The following is a 23,706-nucleotide window of genomic DNA, read 5'->3' on the forward strand; positions in this document are numbered from 1 at the left end:
ACTCAACGTTACTGTTTGCCCACATCTGTGAAACATCTCAGTTCTTAATTTCTGATGATCACAGTTAAAATAAACATTGCCCCCCCCCCTTCATCCTTTTGGAAATCCCCCACATTTACGTTTGTACTTGATTGCAGCAAGCATGTCGTAATATGTACAGTCCTGCAGATGAAGAACTCTTGTTATTCCCCTATTGGGGATAGGAGGCAGAGAGGAAATGGCAGAGTCTAGATTCAAATCAAGGACTTCCTTGTTAGAAATAATTCTCTGTGTGATGTCTCCTGACTCTAAGAGGAACTCTCTTCACCATAAAGTTAATGAGATAGATAGGAATACTGACCACTCACCTTCTGATCTCACTGACCTGTCCCTAGAGAGGCAGTTTGGTGTAGTGGTTAGGAGTGCGGACTTCTAATCTGGCATGGGGTTCGATTCTGTGCTCCCCCACATGCAGCCAGCTGGGTGACCTTGGGCTCGCCACGGCACTGATAAAGCTGTTCTGACCGGGCAGTGATATCAGGGCTCTCTCAGCCTCACCCACCCCACAGGGTGTCTGTTGTGGGGGGAGGAATGGGAAGGCGACTGTAAGCCGACTTGATACTCCTTCGGGTAGAGAAAAGCGGCATATAAGAACCAACTCTTCTTCTTCTTCTTCTTCTTCTTCTCCTCCACTCCTCAAGCCTGCAGCATGAAGGATGCATCTCTCCCCATCCAGCTGTTCGGATTAGAATAGGAATCTTTTCTTTACTTCTAAATGTGTAAAATTAAGCCCACTAATGAAGAGTTCCTATATTAGATAAGTACAATCTTGGAGAATGTGTCTTTCTTTGTTTGTTGCTTTCTGACCGCATGCACTCAACAGCATCCTGAGCTTATCAGCCATACTAGGTACCCTGCTAACTTTCAGAATATTAAGACTTTTCCACAAGTCTACCAGAATTTAATAGCCTTCATTCCTAACCCATAGCTTCGGTCTCTAAGCTTGCCGCACTACACCGACTCTAAGAATAGATCTTTCCTGTAGATATTTCTGATTGCACATGAAACCAGGTTCTTTCCTTGAATAGCAAAAGGACAAGCCAACTGATCAATTTGTTACTGGGGATGTATGTAAACACACTGTAAATGCCAATGTAAGCATTTGGGTGTAATTTTAGGTTGTGCGGGTTTTAAAAAAGAAAACCCGAGGTCCATGGCCTCTTTCAGTCCCGGTTCTATTTTTACATTTGAGGTGGCAGTTCAGGATTACAAGACTACCCTTAAAGGCACAGCGGTTATTTAAAAATAAACATGAAGAAGCAGTAATGAAAGAGTGTGCTCCAGAAACGGTCACTCTTGCCTCGGTGGAGTTCCCTTAAATAGACATCTATGGCCCAAGAGCTGATTTTGTTTTACCACATGACCCCAATTGAGCTGTTGTGGAGGGGAATCTCATCACTGACCTTCCCAGAAGTTGAGCAGAGGGCAGGGCATTTTTGGTTTTGAATTAGTTTAATTGCAGACGGCATAAAATTAAATTAGAAAGATACATCACATCTAAAATATTCGACAAGCCATCATTTGGAAATTTTGGAATTTTCTTCCAAGGGCTTTCCATAAGCACCGCAAATGATGTATTTATTTTAGTTTTTTGAAGATGACATCCTTTGAAGTGAATTTTGGTCTGAATGACCGTAAATAAATATTGATGGATTGATCTATTGCATATACTGAGAAAAGGGAAGCAATTTTTAAAGATAATCTCTGTTAGATAAAAGCCGCCATCACGTGGCCTGATTAATTTGTCGGTTAGGGCCACACTAGATGTGATGGCACCTGCCTTATGGATACCAACGGCATTTTAGAGGGATTTAAAAATGTCAAGAGAGCCTCTTGTGACAAGAGAGCCTCTTGAGGCGCAGGGTGGTAAGGCAGCAGATATGCAGTCTGAAAGCTTTGCCCATGAGGCTGGGAGTTCAATCCCAGCAGCCGGCTCAAGGTCGACTCAGCCTTCCATCCTTCCGAGGTCGGTAAAATGAGTACCCAGCTTGCTGCTGGGGGGTAAACGGTAATGACTGGGGAAGGCACTGGCAAACCACCCCGTATTGAGTCTGCCATGAAAACGCTGGAGGGCGTCACCCCAAGGGTCAGACATGACCCAGTGCTTGCACAGGGGATACCTTTACCTTTACCTTTAAAAATGTCAAGAGGGCCTAGTTGGGCCTGTGGTGGAGTGGGCTGAGGTGTTTCTATTTCTCCTAGCTCCAGTGCATTTTGAAGTGCCGAAGCTGCCACGCGCACTTTGTGGCTGTTTCAGCATCGAAAAGGCAGTGGGGGAGGGGGCAAGAGTGCCTCAGCCAACTGAGCTTGCAGCATTTTCAATTGCTTTAAAATGATGGTGGCATCCACAAGCTAATTCCTCCATGCTGACCCTCCTTGTTTGGCCTTAGTGGCATGATGTCCCCTGAGAACCAGGTGTGTATCTGGTGTACCATGCCTGTTTTCTTGTGGTGATTTTAGCCACCACAATGGGGGCATCTTTTTGTGTGTGTGAGAATGTAGGAATTGTGAACATGATGGTAGGTGGGAAGTGCCATCAAGTTGTGGCCGACACATGGCAACCCCATCAGATTTTCAAGGCAAGAGACGGTTGGAGGTCGTCTGCCATTGCCTGCCTCAGGCTTTTTTCAAACTGCCTTTGCATTCCATTTTAGTAACTGTTTGCTAACGGATTTTTTCCTGTCATTTCAGACAGACCTGTTTTAGTAACCAGCTTCTAGCAGAATGTATTTACTTATCCACACAAACCCGCTTTCATTGAGGCTCACAAAACGTGCTTGAGCCACTTTTGAGGGAAGCTGCCTTCTTCCAGTTTTCACCACTTTGTTGTCCTTCTGAATCACAGTGTTGTGGTGTTTAAAATATCCAGAGCGCTTCCTGAAATGCTGCTTCCCCCTTGCCCTTTTTTGCCCTACTGTCTTCTTCAGAGTATTTTTTTTTAATGTTCTAAATGGAGCCACTGCGGCTCTAAACCAGTACCAGTGAGATGCCTTGATTCCGGAGTCGAGGCATCTCAAGGGTGCCACTATAGCATTGAAGTGCTATATTGGTTTAGTGCCATAGCAGCACCATTTAGAACATTAAAATAAAATCTCTGAGAGAGATCGTGTGGGGGAAAGGGTGGTGGTAATGCTGCGGAATGGTACTGTTTGAAATGAGCATCATGTTTCAGAAATGACTCATTAATGGAGGGAAATTCTCTCTTTCAGGCCCCTCTCTCTGTTTCACTTGATTTGAAATGGGGCCAACAATGAATAATGCCTGGTTTCAAAGGGTAATGTGAAGTGTAGTAACCTTGCACTTTCTTGGTGGTCTCTCATCCAAGTACGCACCAGGGCCAACCATGCTTAACTTGTGAGATCTGATAAGACTGAGCTAGTCTGGGCCATCTATGACCATTTCCACAGTGGAGACTCTGCACCAGGCTGCAGGCTGGAGTTTGAGCCAGGGCAGGTTGCCCCACCACTTCCTGTTCCTGCATGGGGGAACATTTGGCCCGGTGCACCTTGTCTACCCCAGATTTGTGCTCCCCCACAGGAGCCGTGGCAGCAAAGTTCCCAGTGTGGAAACAGTCCTGGTCAGGGCATTGTGAACACACAGAGTCCTAATTGAGCTAAATGACTAAAATACTGAAAATACCTTGGCATTTTCATAGCTGGGTTAACCAAAAAGATTAGTGAAGTTTGGTAACAATTTGAGGCATGATCTGAATTGGGTAGCCCAGAATAGTTAACTTAAATCCCACTCGTTACAAAGTTTAGAAGCCAGATTTCAGAGGAGTAGTATTCCAGTCCCTATTCTCTTGTGCTTCAGTTTTGGGGCAGTTCATACAGCCCTTTCTGCATGTGGCATTTGAGGTTTCTTGTCAGTCTAGGTCAGAGGTGGCCAAGCTGTGGCCCTCCAAATGTCCATGGGCTGCATTTACCATGAGCCCTTGCCAGCATCATGTGGCTCTCCAGGGTCTTTTCACATCACATTAACTTGGAGATGCCAGGGACTGAACCCGGTTCCTTCTGCACGCAGAAGAGATGGACTTCCTACCACTGAGCCACTCTCTGTGCTCTGAGTTTGTCTTGCTAATGCTGTGTGCACAATTCACAACAGATTGCCTCTGTGCAGTGCTCAGTAGTAGCTTTTCAAGCACTTTCCAAGTGTGTGTATATAAGCATGTAACTGTCTCCAGGATTGGCAGCACAGGTAAAACAACCCAGGCAAATCACCAGTGGATGTCAGATACAAATAGGGTTGTAAGAATGGGCCTCTAAATTTCCCCATCTTAATTCTAGCTATCTTAATACTAGTGTGATCTAGGTTAAAGAAATCTTTATGAGTTTAAAAAAAAAACTATAATAGAAGTTCACTCTGAATGTAAAAGGTAAAAAGTAAGCCTCAGTTTAGAGGGAGTCTCTTTGAACAGATGTATGTGATTTTGTATTTGTAATGTTTTTAGCAAGGATACTGATGAATATTTCAAACTCCTAGATTTTTAAAGAGCTGGCTCCCGTATAGGGTGGAAGAATATTGAAATTCCCATTTGGCACCATTTTAAATTTTAAGCAATCAAAAGCCACTGTGTGTGTGTGTGTTTGAATAGCCCCTTCTGCCTCGTAGTGCTCTTTTCTGGCTTCGTCTGTGGAGGCTTCTTCTTGGGTAGAGACACATGTCACATCAGGACATGGCTGGAGGAAGTTTTTGTTTGATGTTCTACCACAACCACAGTGGCTGCTTGGAATGCGAATTTCTGGAACGTACAAGTGGATGCTTTGTCATGAGTGCTTGGATTTGCTCAGGAATCCACAGTATTTGATCTCTTCTTGGAGCCCTGAATAATTAGTAATGACAACATAGGTAAGCTTAGAAAGGTAAAATAACTTCTTTGGGGCCATAGTCTGGAAGGAAAATTCCTCCCAGAATAGTTCCTTGGCAGGACAACTTGTGCTCATTCACAGAGCCTAGTCAGCATAATATGACATGTGTTTCCCAAACTTGGTACATCCAGTTACAGGTTCCAGTGAGCACAATCCACTGGGAATTTATCCTGCTGTGTTGAAATGAATGGTAGCTGTGTAAAAGGATTTCTGTACCTCTTAGATAAAAGTACATGTGTTCCTCAGGCTTTTAACATTTTAATAGCTCCTGGCATATCCCTGCAAGGATTTGTACTGATAGTGCCAGTCCTGGATTCAAGCCTGACCCAAAGCATCAGCTATTCGTGATAGGGGGGTCCAGCATTAATCCCTATGTGCCCAACCTTGGGCGGATGCAGGGTTGGTTGGTTTGTGTGCACCATGTGTATTCTTGTATATAGGAAGGGCACACTGGACATCATTCACCCTTGCAGAATCAGGGCAAATTAACACCATGAAAACATGCTGCATATTTCAGAAGACTTATGCTGAGATGTTGTGGGAAATATTCAGGAACTCTAGCCCCTGATAGCAATTTCATCCTTCACTTTATTTGTATATCTAAACCTATAAGGCTGTGATGGATAATACGTTTTCTTCCTGTTATATAGTTATGTTTCCCTCCTTTCCTATGGCTGTTTCCATAAAACAAAGCTTTATTCATGGTATAAGCCTGTGCATGCATACTTCTTCAGATACATGGTATCTGCGTGCACAGGAATGTTTATACCCCAAATAAAGCTTTGTTGGTCTTAAAGGGGCCACTCAATTCAAACTTTGTCATGCTGCATCAGACCAACAATGACCCACCTGAATCTGTCCCCGTTGAAGTAAAGAGCAGTTTGTTTGTTAGAGGCATCTGGTGATACCTTCCCCCTCCCCAGGGAATTGCCAGCGTAATCTTCATTCCTCATGAATCATCTTCATATATGCTGCCAAATTACCTTTTGAATATTCAGAACTCAGAAGTTTAAAATAAATTGTTGTCAATATCTTAAAGCTGTTCATAGATGCTTTACTGGGCACCTGTTTCAGGTCTTTAAATCCATCCCCAAAGGTGGCACAATTTTGCGTTTATTTTGTGTAGCTCTTGGCAGTGTGCTTTATTCTGGTAGAATTTCCCAAAGATCACAGTTTTAGACAGAAAAATAGAACCTCCCAAAGCGCTGCAGGAAAGGAACATTCTCCAAGGAGCATAAATACCAACAAGCAGGCTTGACGAGGACTGTGGGCGGCCGAAAGACAGGCAGTTTAAGCTGGGAATAAATATGCAGGCTCCACCTCCTCCCAGCCAGGGAAAACCATCAGTGGACTAAACCACACATGCTTGAGGGGAAGAGGGAAATGGCCAGTTCCCAAGCCTAACTAAGGCAGCAGGGGAAATTCCAGGGACCCCTCCCAACCCCCCCCCCCCCCCCGGTTAGGGACACCACTTTAGACTGATCCGGGGGTTAGATAGATGGCCTGAGTAGACCCTTCCAACGCTGTGATTCTATGAATCTGTTTCATCTTAACTTGACAAGGACACTGAGAAGACATGAAGTGGCCTTGGCCCATCTTCATGTACTGTGACTGACGGTGGCTGTCCCGGATCTCAGTGACAGAGCACCTGCCTTCCACACATATGGCTGAATTGCTAGCTCTGCCAGTTTCAAGGCTAAGGTAGCAGGTGGTGCAAAAGACCTCTGGTTGAGAGGAGATACGATTGCGTTTTGAAAGATTGTCACTTAAAAGAGGGCAGGGCACTGTTCCTGTTGGCAGCAGAGCTGCAATGATGGCTTTAAACTAAGTGTAGAATGATACTTTCTAGATATCGGGCGGTGGGATTTACAGTCAGAGTAGTTCAGCAGTGGAAGCCACCTAAGAAGGTGGTGAGCTCTCCCACTGTCAGTTTTTAAGCAGGAGCTGGACAGCTACTTACCATGGAAGCTTTAGGTTGATCCTATACTGAGCAGGATGTTCAGGACTAGATAGCCTGTACGGTCCCTTCCAATTCACTCATTCAGTGATTGTATGTATTTTGTTTTTGTATGATTTTATTTTAAGACATCCATCTGTAAAGCTAATCTGATGGCTGCTTCCTTCTGATGCCTTCAGAAGGTAAGTGGTTTGCAGCAGAGCAACATGAATAGGATGGGAAGAGGGAAGTCTCTCTCTCTCTCTCTCTCTCTCTCACTCACTCACTCACTCACTCACTCACTCACTCACTCACTCTCACTCACTCACTCACTCACTCACTCACTCACAGTTTGGCCCTGACTCTCTTGCAACTCTGTTCTTCCACTTTTATCTCACTCATATAATTTCTTTCGAAAGAAGAAGAAAAAGAAGAGTTGGATTTGTATACACCGCTTTTTACTGCCCAAAGCAGTCTCAAAGCAACTTACAATTGCCTTCCCTTCCTCTCTCCACAATACACATCCTGTGAGATATGTGAGATTGAGAGAGCTATGAGAGAACTGTGAATGGCCCAATCTGGCGCTATGTGTGTGTGTGTGTGGGGGGGGGGGATCAAACCTGACTCACAATCTCTACGCCAAGGTGTCTTTCCAGTGGTCGTAGCAGTAGTTGGACTGATTTTCTGCATGGCTATGTGATATATACTGCTCAGTTCAGCCCTAGTGTGTTCAGGCTTTGGGGTGAGATGGCTCAGGGGTAGAGCATTGGCTGTGAATGTCGGAAGTCCCAAGTTCAATTCTCAGCATCTTCAGTTATGAGGATCAGATGATGCACAAGACCTCTCTCTCAAAATCCCTGGAAGAGCGCCTGGTGGTCTGAGTAGACTGTACTGACCTCCGTGGACCAATGGCTTGATTCAGTATAAGGTCAATGGAGGCTGAAAGGTCCATTCTGTCTGTGTTGCACATCTGGATCTGATCAAACAGGTTGTCAAGGGAAGCAGAGTAGGTATTGAAGGAAAAGTTACAACAGGGTATTTCATAAGTGAAGAAGTCAGCAGAGGAGCTTAAGGTATTGCGGTCCAGTGAAAACACTGCCTGTTAGACAGGTATGTTAGTTAAATAGAACTAACTGTAGTACAGTTTATGCCCTTCGGCTTAGCGTCCCTCCCTGGCGCTTGCCTTTTTCAAAAGACTCTTTCTGCTTATTTCTCTTTTTGGGTCCCTGTAGGGAATACCCCCTGATGCTGCACAAAAGGGCTGGCATCTCACCCCCTACTCACCCCCCCCCCAATTCTCTGCTTGTAACTGTTCCATGCTGATGCACACAGTCTAGCCCTAAAGTTCTTCTCAACAGGAAATAACATAACCCTAGATCTCAAAACATTAAGTGTTCTACTCCCACATGTTCACTGACAAGTAAACAAGCCTCTTTGTTCTCTGCTTCATACTAACTCAGCGCATGGATTTCTCTCACCAGCAGAAGATGGAATTCCTTTCTAAGGGCGGCTTGTGTTGCATTTGGTGCTCGGATAATGGCTTTGCAAGACAAAAAAAAATGCATTGGCTCCACGTCAGGATGCCAGAAAAAGGCTGAATAGGTGTAAATAATTGTTTCCCCCTTTCAAAATTCACAGACCTGGGAAACTATCAGGTCCTGGCTTCTGTGAATTCTAAAAGGAATGCATATACATAAACACAACTTGACTTCAATCAATTTATTTTTGTGCTCATTATTCCTTCAGTTGAACCCCATTGACACTCCAATACAATTTCATTTAAAAATATCCAAACAGCAATAAACCACACCTCTGTCCCCAGCCAATCAGATGGTGCCCCCAGCCTCAGGGGCAAGGGGCATAGCCCGATGACTTGGCTCAGCCTGGGTGGCCCCATGATCTTACTTGCTCTGGCCTCAACTGAAGATTTGGTGGAAGAGTTCCATTTTACAGGCCCTGCAGAACTGTGACAGCTTCATCAGGACCATCAGCTCTCCCAGGAGCTCATTCCACCAGATTGGAGCCAGGACCAAAAAGGCCTTGGCCCTGGTTGAGGTAAGGCAGACTTCCCTTGGGCCAGGGACTTCCAACAGATTATTACCCGCAGAGTGAAGGAGGCGAACGGTCTCTCAGTACATGGGGCCCAGGCCGCTTATGACCTTAATAGTTAAAACCCAAACCTTGAATCTGATCCAGGCTGCAACTGGTAACCAGTGCAGATGCCTCAGCACTGGCAGGATATAAGCCCTCCAAGATGCACCCATGAAACCGTAGCAGCTGCATTCTGTACCAGCTGCAATATCTGGGTCAAGGACAAGGATAGACCTGCATAGAGTGAGTTAACAGAAATCTAATCTGGAGGTGATTATTGTATTGAAGCAATAAATCATATAGCAGGTGCTCCATCATTCTCAAAATCTATTGATGAACATATTAGATGCCCTGCCTAATGCTGCATCTCTGTGCTGCTAATTCTGCTGTTTGGGGGCTCAAGTATTAAAGCTTAGTGATGTGCCCACTGAACAAATTCTACTCTTCCCCCTATACTAGGGATTTCCTGAGTCTCCTTGCAAGAGTTGCTGCACCCATTCCTCCCATCACCCCCTCTACTATTTCATGTTGAGGGCTTATTTAGAACCAAGAGGATACTCATAGCCCCTTTCTTTGGCTGCTATGGGACACTAGAATAATCCTGTATACACCAGGAGTGTATAATTTTGTGTTACTAAAGCAGGTAAGAATTGCGCCGCCTGTTTGCATCACATGGCATCCCGGACGTAATAGTGTCAGACAATGCTGGACAATTTAGGGGTGCCGAGTTTGAGACATTCCTGGCAAATGGACTTGTGCGGCATGTGACATCGGCGCCTTTCCATCCAGCGACCAATGACCAAGCAGAATGCATGGTGAGGACTAAGTACTCGCTGGCACAGCTGGTGCACGGGGACTGGGGCAAGTGACTTGCAAGTTTCCTGCTAGCACAGCATGTGATGCCCTGCGTGTCCACTGGTTCTAGCCCAGCGGAATTATTGATGCGCCGCTGCCTGAAAACATTGCTGGACAGATTGCACCCGGATTTGAAGGAACCCAACGTGCCTGGTTGGAAGTTGGGAGGTCGGGAACTAAGGGTGTTTGTTCCATCCGACAGGGTGTATATCCGGGATTATGCATATGGGCCTATGTGGTTGCCAGCGGAAGTCCAGGATGCTTACAGGGCAGTAACGCCAGATCGGCGGGTCTATAGGCGTCATGTTGACCAAATGAGACGGATGGTCCCCACAGATAACCCCGTTCTTACGGAAGAGGCCAATGGACAGGAAGGTCTGGCGTTTGACCAGGGAACCAATCTATCAGGAGCAGATCTAGCACGAAATGTTGGCAGTGAGGAGGCTGAGCCAAACTGCAATGCCTCAGAGCAGGGCATGATTCCCCCCGAGCCCTCAGACAATGGGGATCCACCACCAAGACTGTCACAAAGGGTGCATTCGAGATCTCAGTATTTGAAGGACTATGTTGAATGGGGGGAGGGGTGTAATATATTGAGTTAATTAGGCAACTGCCACTTTAAGGTTTTGCAGATGGTTCCTATGTACTGAGACTATATAAGTTGCGCGTGCGTTAATTAGTTGCTGATTGTTAGGTGCACCTGTGTGTTAAAGGGTTTTGTAGAATGTGTGTCTCTCTCACTGTTTAATATTTTCCATTTGCCAACTCTGACCTCAGGCCAAAGTAGACACAGTGAGGATCATGAGTCTCAGTCAGCCTATTTAAAAAATGTATGCATAGCTGTGCTTCAGACTGGAGAAAAGGAAGAGGGGATTTAAATCTTGACATTCTGCTGGTTTTCATGCTGCTGTTAATGGTTTTAATAATGGGGAGAAAAGACATGTCCTTTTAAAACCTTTATCTTCTTCCCTTCGAACAGAAATAACTGGGCAGGGAGTCCAGGTTTGATCAGCAAAATCAAGTAGGCCTCGAAAGGTTAAATCCTTTTTTTCCCTTCGTGCATGATGCTGATCTGAATTGTGACTGACTCGTGACCTTTCTGAGAATCTTTCTGCCTCATCTGCTTCTTTTCCTCTCTTTCAGATTATTCTGCAATGACTACAGCAAGATACAGGCCTACTTGGGACTTGGTGCTTGATCCTCTTGTATCCTGTAAGCTCTGCCTTGGGGAATATCCTGTGGAACAGATGACAAGGATAGCACAATGCCAATGTATCTTTTGTACTCTGGTTAGTACTCCTCAGATGTTTCTGTCGGTTGGCTGCAAATTGGTCAAAGGACCGCAGTTGTAACTCCCACTGGACTCGGAGAGAATCTGTGGAACATATTGTTTCAGCTAAGATTATATGTCCCTAACAGACAGCAGGACACCTATCCAGTGCCCAAGAACTAGTTCTGCTGTGGCCTCAGAGGACCTTCTAGTGTTCAGGTCCAAACTTTGTCAGAATGTAGACTGAAGATTCCCAATCCCTTAACAGGGAATCAAAGCTTAATGGGCATACTTAAAGTTATTCAGGTTCATCAGAGCCTTTCACTAGGAATTATTGGTGATGAGGAAATATTGCAGAACCTGTGACACCCGCTGCAGTTTCTGTGCAGGAATTGAAATCACAGAGAGAGGCCTCTTAAATGTCCTATCAGTTAAAGAAGCTCGTCTGGTGGGTACTTGTCAAAGGGTCTTTTCAGTGGCAGCCCCACAGTCACGGCACAACCTCCCAAGGCCCCCTCACTCTTGATCTTTAGGAGGTACCTGAAGACAGTTTATTCATGATGGCATTTGATTGGTTCCTCTGCCTACAGGCAGTTTTAAATCATTTATCTTAAATTAATGGTTTTTGTGATGTAGTGTGCGGGGTCTTTTTTGTTTGTTTTGGTGTTTTATTGTTCACATTGTAATCCGCCTTGAGTTCCTATATGGTAGAAGAAGAAGAAGAGTTGGTTCTTATATGTCGCTTTTCTCTACCAGAAAAAGTCTCAAAGCGGCTTACAATCGCCTTCCCTTTCCTCTCCCCACAACAGACACCCTGTGAGGTGGGTGAGGCTGAGAGAGCCCTGATATCACTGCTCGGTCAGAACAGTTTTATCAGTGCCGTGGCGAGCCCAAGGTCACCCAGCTGGCTGCATGTGGGGGAGGAGCAGGGAATCAAATTTGGCTTGCCAGCTTAGAAGTCTGCACTCCTAACCACTATACCAAACTGGCTCTGGTAGAAAGGTGACTAAAATTTAAAAATAAAAATACATTTTTCTTTTTTGTGAAAGGCCTGAGCATGGTGGAATAAAAGTTACATCTTTTGTGTTTCGGAGACTTGGTTGACATAGTGTGAGGATGGGCAAACTGCAGCTCTCCTGGTGTCTATGGACTATAAGTCCCATGAGTGCCTTCCAGCATGATGCTCATGGCAATTGTACTCCATAGACATCTGGAGAGCCACAGTTTGGCCATCCTTGGTGTAGTAGATAGGTGGTTGCATGCATGAACTGGGGAGACCTGGGTCCAGTTCGTCACACAGGCATGAGAGTTATTGGTGGATTTTGACTACTCACTAATGTTGAGCCTGAACACCTTCACAAGGGGGTGGGAGTGTTTGTTGTCTGTAGGACAGGATAACCTCCATATGTGCAGAGTTTTTAGCACAAGAAGAATGATGGAAATGTAATAATAATATATGCCTACATGAGACTTTATTATGATAACTGCTGTTATCATGGTTTTGATGTGTCCTGCATTAGTCAGACTGTACCTGGAGTGCTGTGTGCAGTTCTGGAAACTGCACTTCAAAAAGGATGTGGACATAATTGAGAGGTGCAGAGGAGAGTGATGAGGATGATCTGGGGCCTGAGCACCAAGCCCTCTGAGAAAAGGCTGAAGGACGTGGAAATGTTCAGCCTGGAGAAGAAGAGGTTGAGAGGGGACATGATTGCTGCCTTTAAGTATCTGAAAGATTGTCACTTAGAGGAAGGCAGGGGGAGGTTTCTTTTGGTAGCAGAGGATTGGGCCTGTGGTAATGGGTTTAAACTATATGTAGAACGGTATCAGCTAGATATCCAGAAAATAAATTTCACAGTTAGAGTAGTTTAGCAGTGGAATCGGCTGCCTTAGGAGATGGTGAGCCTCCTCCTCATTGTCAGTCTTCAAATAGCAGCTGGATAGATGCTTAACATGGGTGCTTTAGGCTGATCCTGCATTGAGCAGGGGGTAGGACTGGATGACCTGTATGGCCCCATCCAACTCTGTGATTCTATAATTCTATAAAAATATTTTTAAACTAGCATTTATTAAATCATTTGTTTTTTGTAAAAGCACATCTGGCATTAAAGAGAGCAAAAAAAATACTTAGGGAGGTCTCTGTGTTCCATCAACATTCCAAACAAGGAAGCAGACCAGAATCACCTAGACAGCTGCATAGAGCTTTGGTTTCTGAGTTTCCCAGCATGCCCCGGGAATGTGAAGCCATCTGGTTAAGGTCATAAGCATCGAGCACAGCATAGGTGGAAGAAGAGCAGGAGACAAGGCAGCACTGTATCCACCCCGCTAAAAAAAACCCAAAAGTTGCTTCATTTTGTGCTCCTATAGTAAAAACTTGGTCAAGAATGCAGATGGGTACTAAGTATTTATTTCTTTTACAAATTACATAACCCACACTGCTGGCACAATTTCCATCGTGCCAGCACTACATCACAAAATATTCCAGACGGTGGCAATCATTCCCATCTCTGATAAAGCTCTGAAACCCCTCGACAGTTCCGTTCCCTGGTGTGAGTTCACTCATATCACACTGGGCGATGTTTGTATTTCCCCGGTCTACAGCCCAGCCTCAACCAAAAGCCTTTTGGTTTGAAAATAATTGAATTTGAAAATATTTTATTTCTTTGTGTGTTTATTAAAATACTTAAACTCTGCCTTTACTTTGCCGCTCAGGACAGCTGACAAGTTTCACATTTAAAACATGTAAAATACAGAAACCTCCTATTAGCCCATCTCCCCTGAATATGTCGGTATCCTTGAGCCCATTAAAAAGCCATAGCAAACAGAATGGCAGCTGCTGCTAGTAGCACCTTCCAAAAACTTCCAAGGAAGTACTTCCCCATCTCCTCCAAGATCCTGTTCCACCAGGTGGGAGCAGCTATTGAAAAAGGATCTGCCTCTTGTAGATGCCAAACAGACAACGTTAAGCAAGGCAACATCTAGAGTGGCACACAGTGAATTGTGTTTAGTGTGCAGGAACTCAGTATGCGGGACAGGAGTGTTGTGCTTTCTTGCATGTGTTCTACTAGATTAGTAGGGTCACTAGTGGCCAGCTTGGTGTAGTGGTTACGAGTGTGGACTTCTAATCTGGTGAGGCGGGTATGATTCTGCACTCCCCCACATGCAGCCAGCTGGGTGACCTTGGGCTCGCCACAGCACTGATAAAATTGTTCTGACCAAGCAGTAATATCAGGGCTCTCTCAGCCTCACCCACCTCACAGCATGTCTGTTATGGGGAGAGGAAAGGGAAGGCGAATGTAAGATGTTTTGAGACTCCTTCGGGGAGAGAAAAGTGGCATATAAGAAACAACTCTTCTTCTTCAGTAATCTCAGGGCTCTCTCAGCCTCACCTCCCTCACAGGGTGTCTGTTGTGGGGAGAGGAAAGGGAAGGCGATTGTAAGGCACTGAGACTCCTTCGGGTATAGAAAAGCGGCATATAAGAACCAACTCTTCTTCTTCTTCCTTTAAAGTGTGAATAAGATGAGATAATCTCTGCTCAGTGGTTGAGGCCTAAAACCTATTGAGATCAACGGGCATGAAAGCAACAGATGTATATAAAATGTCAGCCAGGGAGAGAACTAAATGTAATTCTTAAAACACCACGGTATAATTTAGTGCACTTGGTAGGAGTGCTGGAACATCTTTTTCACTTTAATGCAGTTTAGAAATGCTGGAATGTGTTCTTTTTTCCAGTTTTGTGGTTTCTGGACTTAGTGCTGAGTTGCTGTTCTAAATCCTGTGCCTAGAGAAAGAGCCAAATGTGCTCTCCACAAAGAGAGCTTTCAGAACTGCACAGCTGGAAGGAAGGCAGACTTTATTCCAATTCTCAAACCTGGATGGAGAGAGAGTGGATTACAAGACTGAGTAGATCGTACTCCCTTGACAAACCCTGAAATGTTGTTGTAAAGGAATTTATAAGGGATTATCACCTTTATATAATTGCACAATGTCAGCGTCTCTGGAAAGGGAGGTTGTTCTTCTGATCTGTGTCCTTCTGCCCAAATATGCAGGGAAACATGGGTAAAATCTCTTGTGCTGCATTCCCAAACAGAGTTACACCTAAACCTATTGACTTCAATGGGCTTAGAAAACAGTAACTGCAGATTTAAATGAATCTCATTATATGTTGAATTTATTTTCAGTATTTCACAGCGTTTAATGCCCAGCTTTTTTGTTTCAGATGCAGAGTGCAGGTGAACTTTTCAGGTGCTTCCAGGAAATAATGAACTCTCTATATGCTGTGATCAATAATTACTCTTGACTGACTGGCAAGAATTACAGGCATCTCTTATTTACAAATTAGATTAAGAGATAGTTCAAAACTTGAGAAGCTCATTTTCTGTCTCTACTGACTAATCCTAGTAAGAGTGACTTCTGAAGCCCATCTCATCTGGCATCCTGTTTGATGGCCAACCAGATGCTCCTGGAATATCTGCATGAAAGTCAGGGCCTCCTCTTCCACCCTTTGTTTCCCTCCCAGACTGCTCAGTTATATTCTTATTCTGGACATGACTGTATAGTCCAGACTTTCTCGTTTTTTTACCATTGAGAAGCCCCTGAAACATTCTTCAAGCAAAGCCGTCTTCGGGCAGTTGACGACAATTAGAAACAGAAAATTAAAACTATAACGTTCAAAAATTTGCCAGATCGTTGCCTACTCGTCCAGTTTGTGGAGATCCTTTTGGAGCTCTTCACCATCAGCCTTTTCAAAAATATGTATATATTTGATAAAATATGGAAATAATACTAATTCAGACAACATTCTGAAATATAAACTTTCAAACTATTATAAAATATTAGTTCTACTAACTCAAAATTAATTTCTCATTCTAGACAGATAAGCATTCAATTTTTCAATTTTATCAGACATGTGGTCATGTAGTAGATTAGTTAGTTTGCATAGATGAATGTTGTTGTTAGGTGCAAAGTCGTGTTTGACCCATTGCGACCTCACGGACAACGATCCTCCAGGCCTTCCTGTCCTATACCATTCCCCGGAGTCCATTTTAGTTCATACCGACTGCTTCAGTGGCTCCATCCAGCCACCTCATTCTCTGTCGTCCCCTTCTTCTTTTCCCCTCAATCGCTCCCAGCATTAGGCTCTTCTCCAGGGAGTCCTTCCTTCTCAGGAGGTGGCCAAAGTATTTGAGTTTCATATTCAGGATCTGGCCTTCTAAGGAGCAGTCAGGGCTGATCTCCTCTAGGACTGACTGGCTTGCTCGTCTTGCAGTCCAAGGGACTCAGAAGAGTCTTCTCCAGCACCAGAGTTCAAAAGCCTCAATTCTTTGATGCTCGGCCTTCCTTATGGTCCAACTTTCACAGCCATACATTGCAAATGGGAAGACCATAGCCTTGACTAGACGCACTTTTGTTGTCATAGATGAATACATTTTACTAATTTCTCTAACCAATCCTCTTTCTTTAGGTTTGTCTTTCAATTTGGAGCAAAACTTAGCCTTGAAGATGTTATGGCATTAAGAACAAATTCATAAATATCGTTAGAAGAGAATTTTACATGATTTAACAGAAAACTGTAGAGGATAATGTAACTTTAGAGATAACTACAGCAGTCATATTCCAGAACACTGCAGTTCTTTAACACACCCACCAGATGTGTATAAAATTGGCATTGGGTAGCCCTACAGAGCCATTAGGCCAGGGGTGGCCAAACTTTGGCTCTCCAGATATCCATGGATTCAATTCCCATGAGCCCCTGCCAGCATCATGGCAGTGTCTCATGGGAATTTTAGTCCGCGGACATCTGGAGAGCCACAATTTGTACACCCCTTGGCATAATTTTTGCTAATTTATAGGGAAATAGATGTCACTGGTATACCATTTGTATTAATTTTCTTTGGCAGAAAGATTTACAGAGACATTTAAACCATTTCTTAACACTGATGGCCAAACATAGTGCTTATTGGGGCTTTCAAGACTTTCAAGTTTTACAAATGTTTTTGCCGTTTACTATGAGCATCCATTGGAAAATTATGTATTTTAGAGCATACATTTCTTTCACTTTTTATAGCTAACTAGGGGCCAAGCCTGTTGCATTCAGGAATACAACTGGTGCTAGATTAGGGGGATGGGGTGGATGGCCTCCTCCTCCCCCAGGACCTGGAAAGGCTGCAGGGAGCTGTTAGGGAACTCACTGGCATGGGCAGCTCTCATGCAGCAGGGATCTGCAGCCTCCAAGCCTCAGAGGGAAGTGGAAGGAGGAGGGGTGGTCAGGGGTGGGGGACAGAAGGTTTGGCCGCTGGACAGACAGGCAAGCTGATTGGAGGAGGAGGCACTCGGGTGGGACAGTCGCCCTGAGTGGCTATTAAGCTCTGAGTGGTACTTAAGCCATGAGTCATGCTCCTCCTCCAAGGCTTTACCAGAATTATTAAGTGGAACAGATTTTTCAAAACTTGTAAATTGAGTTCTTCTTTCATCTTTGAATACTAATGTTTGTAGAAGATTTTAACCTGTAAATACTGAAACCAAAGGATTTGCCCTTTCCTTAAAGATGATATTTTACCAAATGTAAGTACTGGTAGCCCATCAGGGATTAAATATTTGTAATTGGATACCTTCAGATTTTCCTTGTTTTGCAGCTTGGCTAAACTCTTTAGATCTTACAACAGAAGCCACCGGAGATATTCCAGAGGCTAATTTTGGTCTGACCTTTATCCAGGCATTTTCCTAAAACATTGATAACAAAATTATCCCTAGCATAATAACTATTTTTATCTCTTTTATTCTGCCAAAATCCAGACTCTCAAAGGTATTGATGCCAAAGATTGCTCAACTAGAATCAATGCTGTGTCTTTATCTTTTAAAATTTGTTTTCTAGCCTATTCTAGCTGAATAAGAAACACTTTTGAACACTGGAAATTCCCAAGCTTTATCCTGGGCATCTTGAAAATTAACTCTAGGTCTCTTATAATTTCAGATAAAGTTAGAGAAACATTTTTGTATGCTTTTTAAAAACCTCTGGTTCCTGTATTAATACAGGAACATTTCAAAACAGAACATTCTGTTTGGTAGTATTGACATTTTAATTAAATTTTATTAAATGTATCTTATCTAGCAACATTAGTTTTAATTGCAACCACAGTCAGCCTTGATTTTCATCTGCAAACTTGGCCTTTACACTGCTCACTCTTAGTAAAAGAACATTTATGAACAAATTTAATAGTACCAACCCCAGCTCTGTTCCTTGTGGACTGTACTGCCCTCATTGAAACAGTATTTAATCCATAAAACAATGTGTCCTCTTATCCCAAGATAACTAAGTTTATTCAGGCTTCTTTGGTGAGGTACTTTGTCAAAAGCCTTTTGATAGACCAAGTATATAGTGTCTCCCTGGTCACTATTGTCTACATGCTTGTTCACTTTCTCTAATAACTCCAAAAGATCTGTGAAGGAAGACTTCCCTTTGCAGAAGCCATGCTGATTTTCCCTCAGCAGACTTTGTTCCTCTTTGTGCCTAATAATACTTTTTTTATTACAGTTTCTAGTAATTTGCCTGGAACAGATCCTAGACTGACTTGCCTGTAATTTCCTGGTTCCCTCTGGACCCTTAAAAAAAATGTAACATTTCCTGCTTTCCAGTCTTCTGGAGAGTACAGCTTGTACTCTTGTATATACAACTATAACTTTTAGCCAAATCAAATCTATATCAGAAAAAAACTGATTTTAAGCCAGTAATTTCATGGTCAAATAGAAGCCCTTTATTCTATCCAGAAAGGATCTCAGTGGGCTTTTAATATCTCATGTTTTCGCTAACAGTAATCTAATAGCAGTTATGGCACACTTTGTTAATGTCCTGACCTTCCTTGGTATGGCCTAGAGTTATCAGGTCCCCTGGTCTTTCCAGGTCCCCCCTAGAGTTGTCAGGTCCCCCACTTTCCAGATATATCTCCCCCCCCCCAACTCCCCCAAACCTGGCAGAACGCCACAAATTAAAGCAGGGTGCTGACTTCACCTGGAAGTGACATCAGGGAGGGCGTGATGCCCAGGGTTTTTAAAGTAAAACTGTGTGAATAGACGCTAATTCTACCATAGAGCTTTGCTCAAAAGCCAGAGCATCCCTTCCCAAATATCCTTGGTGAACCATTGTCACTTCCAGATGATGTCAGCATGTCGCGTCATTCCTTCCTGCTCTCGGAAAGTGCCCCTATCCCCCGCTGGCAGAGGCGATGGACCAGGAGACTAATATGGACACAACATAATTGAGGATTAAAAAATTGGGAAAGCCTTCCACCATCCTCCAATAGTTTTGTGCTGTAGAACAGTGGTCCCCAACCCCCGGTTCGGGGATCGGTCCCAGTCCATGGATCAGTCGGTACCAGGCCGCAGTTCCTCCTCCTCCTCCTCCTCCCCGGATGCTGCCTTGAGGGCTGCCCTGTTACTCTGCCGCTGGCTCACCTTTGGTGCTCTCCAGCGGCCACCATGGCTGGGGCTCCCCCTCAGTGTGGCACTGCGCAGCTGCTACTGGCAGCGCCCCTAGCGGGTGGCAGGAAGTCACAGGTGCCGGTGGGAAAGCAAGTGGAGCAGGGCCTCAGGTGGCAGCAATGTCCCTCGGCAAAAGACTACCTCACCTGGGCCTCAGTAAAATTTTCAAGCATTTACCGGTCCCCGGGGACCACTGCTGTAGAACATTTCCACCGCATGCTAAGCTGGCTGGAGGAAGTTGGCCTTGGTCAGGCTTCTTTGTGGGATTGTCATATAGACTAAGACTCATAAAAAAAAAAGAATAGCCTTGTTGAGAACAGGAATCTCTGTTTCTTACCATCTGATTTATACACGAAGGCTTTCTTCCCTTTGTTTGCATCATTCTGAATAGTGTCCCATACATTCATAGACAATAGTTTATATACTTGTCTGAAATTAAGAGAGCCTCATAGGGAGTTAATTTTCTTCTGAGTTCTCTCTTATGGATTCTTGCAACAATGCAACTTTTTATTGGAGAAACTGGAATACTGGTGTAGCTCCAGTATGACATTCACATCCTGTGCTATATTGTATTGTCTTTCTGTTGGTTTTTAAAAATTAAATCATAGCCTCTATTCCATCTAGCGAATAGTCTCCCTTCCCAACCAATAGACACAGACTCTCTTACTACAGACACTAGTAGAGAAACAGCAGGTATGTAGTGTAGTTACTTAACCAGCTGTTTCCACCCTCTATAGTCTTGACCTTAGTGTGTCCAGTGTTAACAAACCATGTCTGGAACCCAAAGCAAGCTTTGATTTAATCAGACAGCAGACCTTGTGCACTGGCAGAAAATTCATCTTCTAGCATCTAATAAGTCTGTCTGACAAGCTAAGCAAGCAGCTTCAGGATTTAGACCAGACTCCCTACAATGTTAAATGCAATACGGATATATGACAGAAGAGATAGAAATCCAGAGCCACTCTTTTATACCAGTTTAAAATTTAAGAATTTAAGAATGGGAGGCAGCTTTTCATAAATCAGGTGGCTTCTGTCATGGCAAGATGGTCACAAGGGCACAGCTTTTTCTCCCTTGAATTTGTGAATTGCAGAGAACTGAAAAAGGAGACTTTAGTACAATGATTGGGATCAACTTGGTGTACCCATAAGCTGCCACTGCCTAAGAAGGTTTCAGGTCTCTAAAATAATTTTATCTAGTGTTTAAGGCAACCTGAGGATTATTTTTAATCTTGCTGTACAAGTTTCAAAAGAAATCCAGTATTAACAGTCCATTGAAGAAGAGTTGGTTCTTATATGCCGCTTTTCTCTACCCGAAGGAGTCTCAAAGTGGTTTACAATGGCCTTCCCTTTCCTCTCCCTGTGAGGTGGGTGAGGCTGAGAGAGCCCTGATATCACTGCTCAGTCAGAACAGCTTTATCAGGGCTGTGGTGAGCCCAAGGCCACCCAGCTGGCTGCATGTGGGGGAGTGCAGAATCAAACACAGCTCACCAGATTAGAAATCCATGCTGACTATGGAAATAGGAAGGCAGAGTATAAGTGACACTTTTATATTCAAAAACATAGAACATATTTATTGCAAAAGGAAAACCATAAAACATGGTATTTTTACAAGGTGGAAAGGAGAAAACTTCTAAAAATGGCAAGAGGTAGAAAAATATGAGCACTGCTGTAATGACTGGTGCCAGATTTTAATTCAGACTGAATTCTCAAACTGGCTTCAAAGTATTGTCAGATCAGTGTCCAAAATGATCTCAACTGCATTTCTCCCAAATATGAGAAGAAGCAGGAAGTCAAGTCATATAAGATAGACTCCTTGCAAAGTTCCAGAGCCTCAGAGTAAAGTTCTAAAAAGATCAATATAAATTCTAGTTCCCAGGGAGCTCTGAGGAAATTTCTTTAAAATAAAAAAGTGGGGGAAAGGAATGTCCTCGTTTTGTATAGGTTAAAATGACTTTTCCCCAATAAAGGGCTTAGATAAATAATCAGTGAGATGTGGAATCTAATGCAACATCTAGGGAGTGGTTCTAAGCAAGTCGGCTCAGGCAGCGTGCAGGTGGCACGGGCAGCGTGGGGGCTGCGGGGGTGGTGCGGAGGCAGCGCCCCGATTAAGAGGTGCCTGGGGAGGAAGAGGGAAGGAATCCTGGGCGATTGTGGAATGGAATGGAATGGAATGGAATGGAATGGCTAAGCAGCATGCGGGAAGGTGAGTGAGGGGGGGGGGAAGAGAGGAGAAGAAGGGACCGGGGGGGGGGGGGGTGCCTGAGCACCAAAGAGGAAGGGAAGGATGCACTTAGTTAAAAACCACTAAAGAGAGATTTGATGGTGTTTGAACTGGGGGGGGGGGATCTTCATCCCTCACTGTGCCCTCCACTGGCTGGCCATGTTTGTTTGTTTTTTGGAGGGGGCCAATTAACTTATGTGGAAATGTGTTTACATAGGACCGAATACACATTGCCACATATAAGTTTCATTTTTTTAAAGGGCTAGACGAACAAACTTCCGATTGGTTGGCCCCATTGATTGACAGGCCAAGGAGCGGAGAGCGAAAGAGCGCATCACTCTCTCTTTTGCTTTTTGCACAGCATGTGAAAAGGGAAAAATGTGAGATGACGCGGCAGAACGGCTTTCAAGTATGGAAGGGAGAGATAGCATGATTTAATATCACGTTATGCAGGTAGGGGGCATCTCGCCATTTTGACCACTGTGTGGAAATGCCCCAGGTCTGCTGACAAACTCAGAGTGAGGCATTTTTGGCCTACCCTTAGGATTGCGCTCAGAGCAAACTTAAAGCAGCAATTAAATGAAGCAATAAAAAGAATTGATATTTCTTTAACTAGGGCTTGCTGTTTGTGACAGCTGGCACTCAGGAACTGGAATATTTTCCCCATCCTGTTCATATCTGGCACCTAAAAATGAAAAATATTGTGTAAAGAGCCTCCCAATCCATTTAGCTTTTTCTTTTAATGAGTGACAGAAACCAGCAAATATTTTCTTTTGCCAAAAAGTGCCTCTCTGTCTTCCATCTCCTCAGTTTGGTCACAGGCAGCTTGCTACACAGGCAGCTTTTGGCAAAACACCTGCTCTCTCCTTCTGAGGTAACGGAATATATTGGTTGAGGAGCTCTGTCTTGAAGCAAGGCAGGGCTCCACTGGGTAATGTTCTGTGGAGGGCCTGTTATACACTGGCCAAGTACCTATTCTTCAGGCAGAAGTCCCTTGTTCAAGCCCATTTCTCTATTTGTGAACTAACTCAGGTACTAGCTGTTGCAAAGAGTTCTGTTGGAAACGTTCCGAAGCCACTGTAATTCAGAGTAGACCAAGTCTCTATAAATCTGTTTGTTACTACTGTTACAGAAATTTGGGTTCAGTTGAAGGGGTCCAAATAAGAAGCAAAGTCTTTAATCAGTTGACCATGATCAATGAAAGTATCACTACAAAAGTTCGGGGTAGTCAAACTGCGGCCCTCCAGATGTCCATGAACTACAATTCCCATGAGCCCCTGCCTGCATTTGCTGGCAGGGGCTCATGGGAATTGCAGTCCATGGACATCTGGAGGGCCGCAGTTTGACTACCCCTCGTCTACAGCATCGAATTCTGCTCTATGATCTAACATCACCAATGATGCCAATCCACCTCAATCTACCTGCCTCGGAAGGTCATCCATCAGAGTGACCAAAGCCATCTTCACCCTGTGGCCAGGTAGGAATTGGGTCCAGAATTGACATTTCATCTGGTTACGCCAGGAGCTGGTTCACAGTGACCTCCCGACCATCTCAAAGAGCTCTGTGACTCCTAGCTGTTGTCATTAAAAATGTGTACAGTTTCCTCTTAATTAATCATCCAGCATTTGAATTGTAGTAGTAGTAGCGCAAAATATACACTGTAGAGCCCTCCCATAGGTAAACATTATACCTCCTCAGTTGAACCCACAGTGCATGGTAGTACGGCTGGTTACAATTAACACAGTGTCCTTCTAGAACAGGGGTAGTCAAACCTCCAGATGTCCATGAACTACAATTCCCATGAGCCCCTGCCAGTATTTGCTGGCAGGGGCTCATGGAAATTGTAGTCCATGGACATCTGGAGGGCCGCAGTTTGACTACCCCTGTTTTAGAGAAAGGTGTGTGTGTGGGGGGGGGGGGTTGGTTTTGTCTAGTGATTTCTGTTGGGTT

General features: G+C 44.2%; 1 protein-coding gene across 3 annotated transcripts in view; it reads left to right on the top strand.

Moving 5' to 3' along the window:
- RNF144A (ring finger protein 144A) overlaps nucleotides 1–23,706 on the top strand; it is a 91,269-nt gene that overhangs the window by 49,465 nt on the left and 18,098 nt on the right. For all 3 annotated transcript variants that reach the window (XM_077310281.1, XM_077310289.1, XM_077310272.1), the window contains one exon: nucleotides 10,933–11,078. In XM_077310281.1, the coding sequence (XP_077166396.1) occupies nucleotides 10,944–11,078 (135 nt within the window). In that variant the 5' untranslated portion in view covers nucleotides 10,933–10,943. The remainder of the gene's footprint in view (nucleotides 1–10,932; nucleotides 11,079–23,706) is intronic.

The sequence above is a fragment of the Paroedura picta genome, chromosome 1 (genome assembly GCF_049243985.1).
Source record: "Paroedura picta isolate Pp20150507F chromosome 1, Ppicta_v3.0, whole genome shotgun sequence".
NCBI classification, from domain to species: domain Eukaryota; kingdom Metazoa; phylum Chordata; class Lepidosauria; order Squamata; family Gekkonidae; genus Paroedura; species Paroedura picta.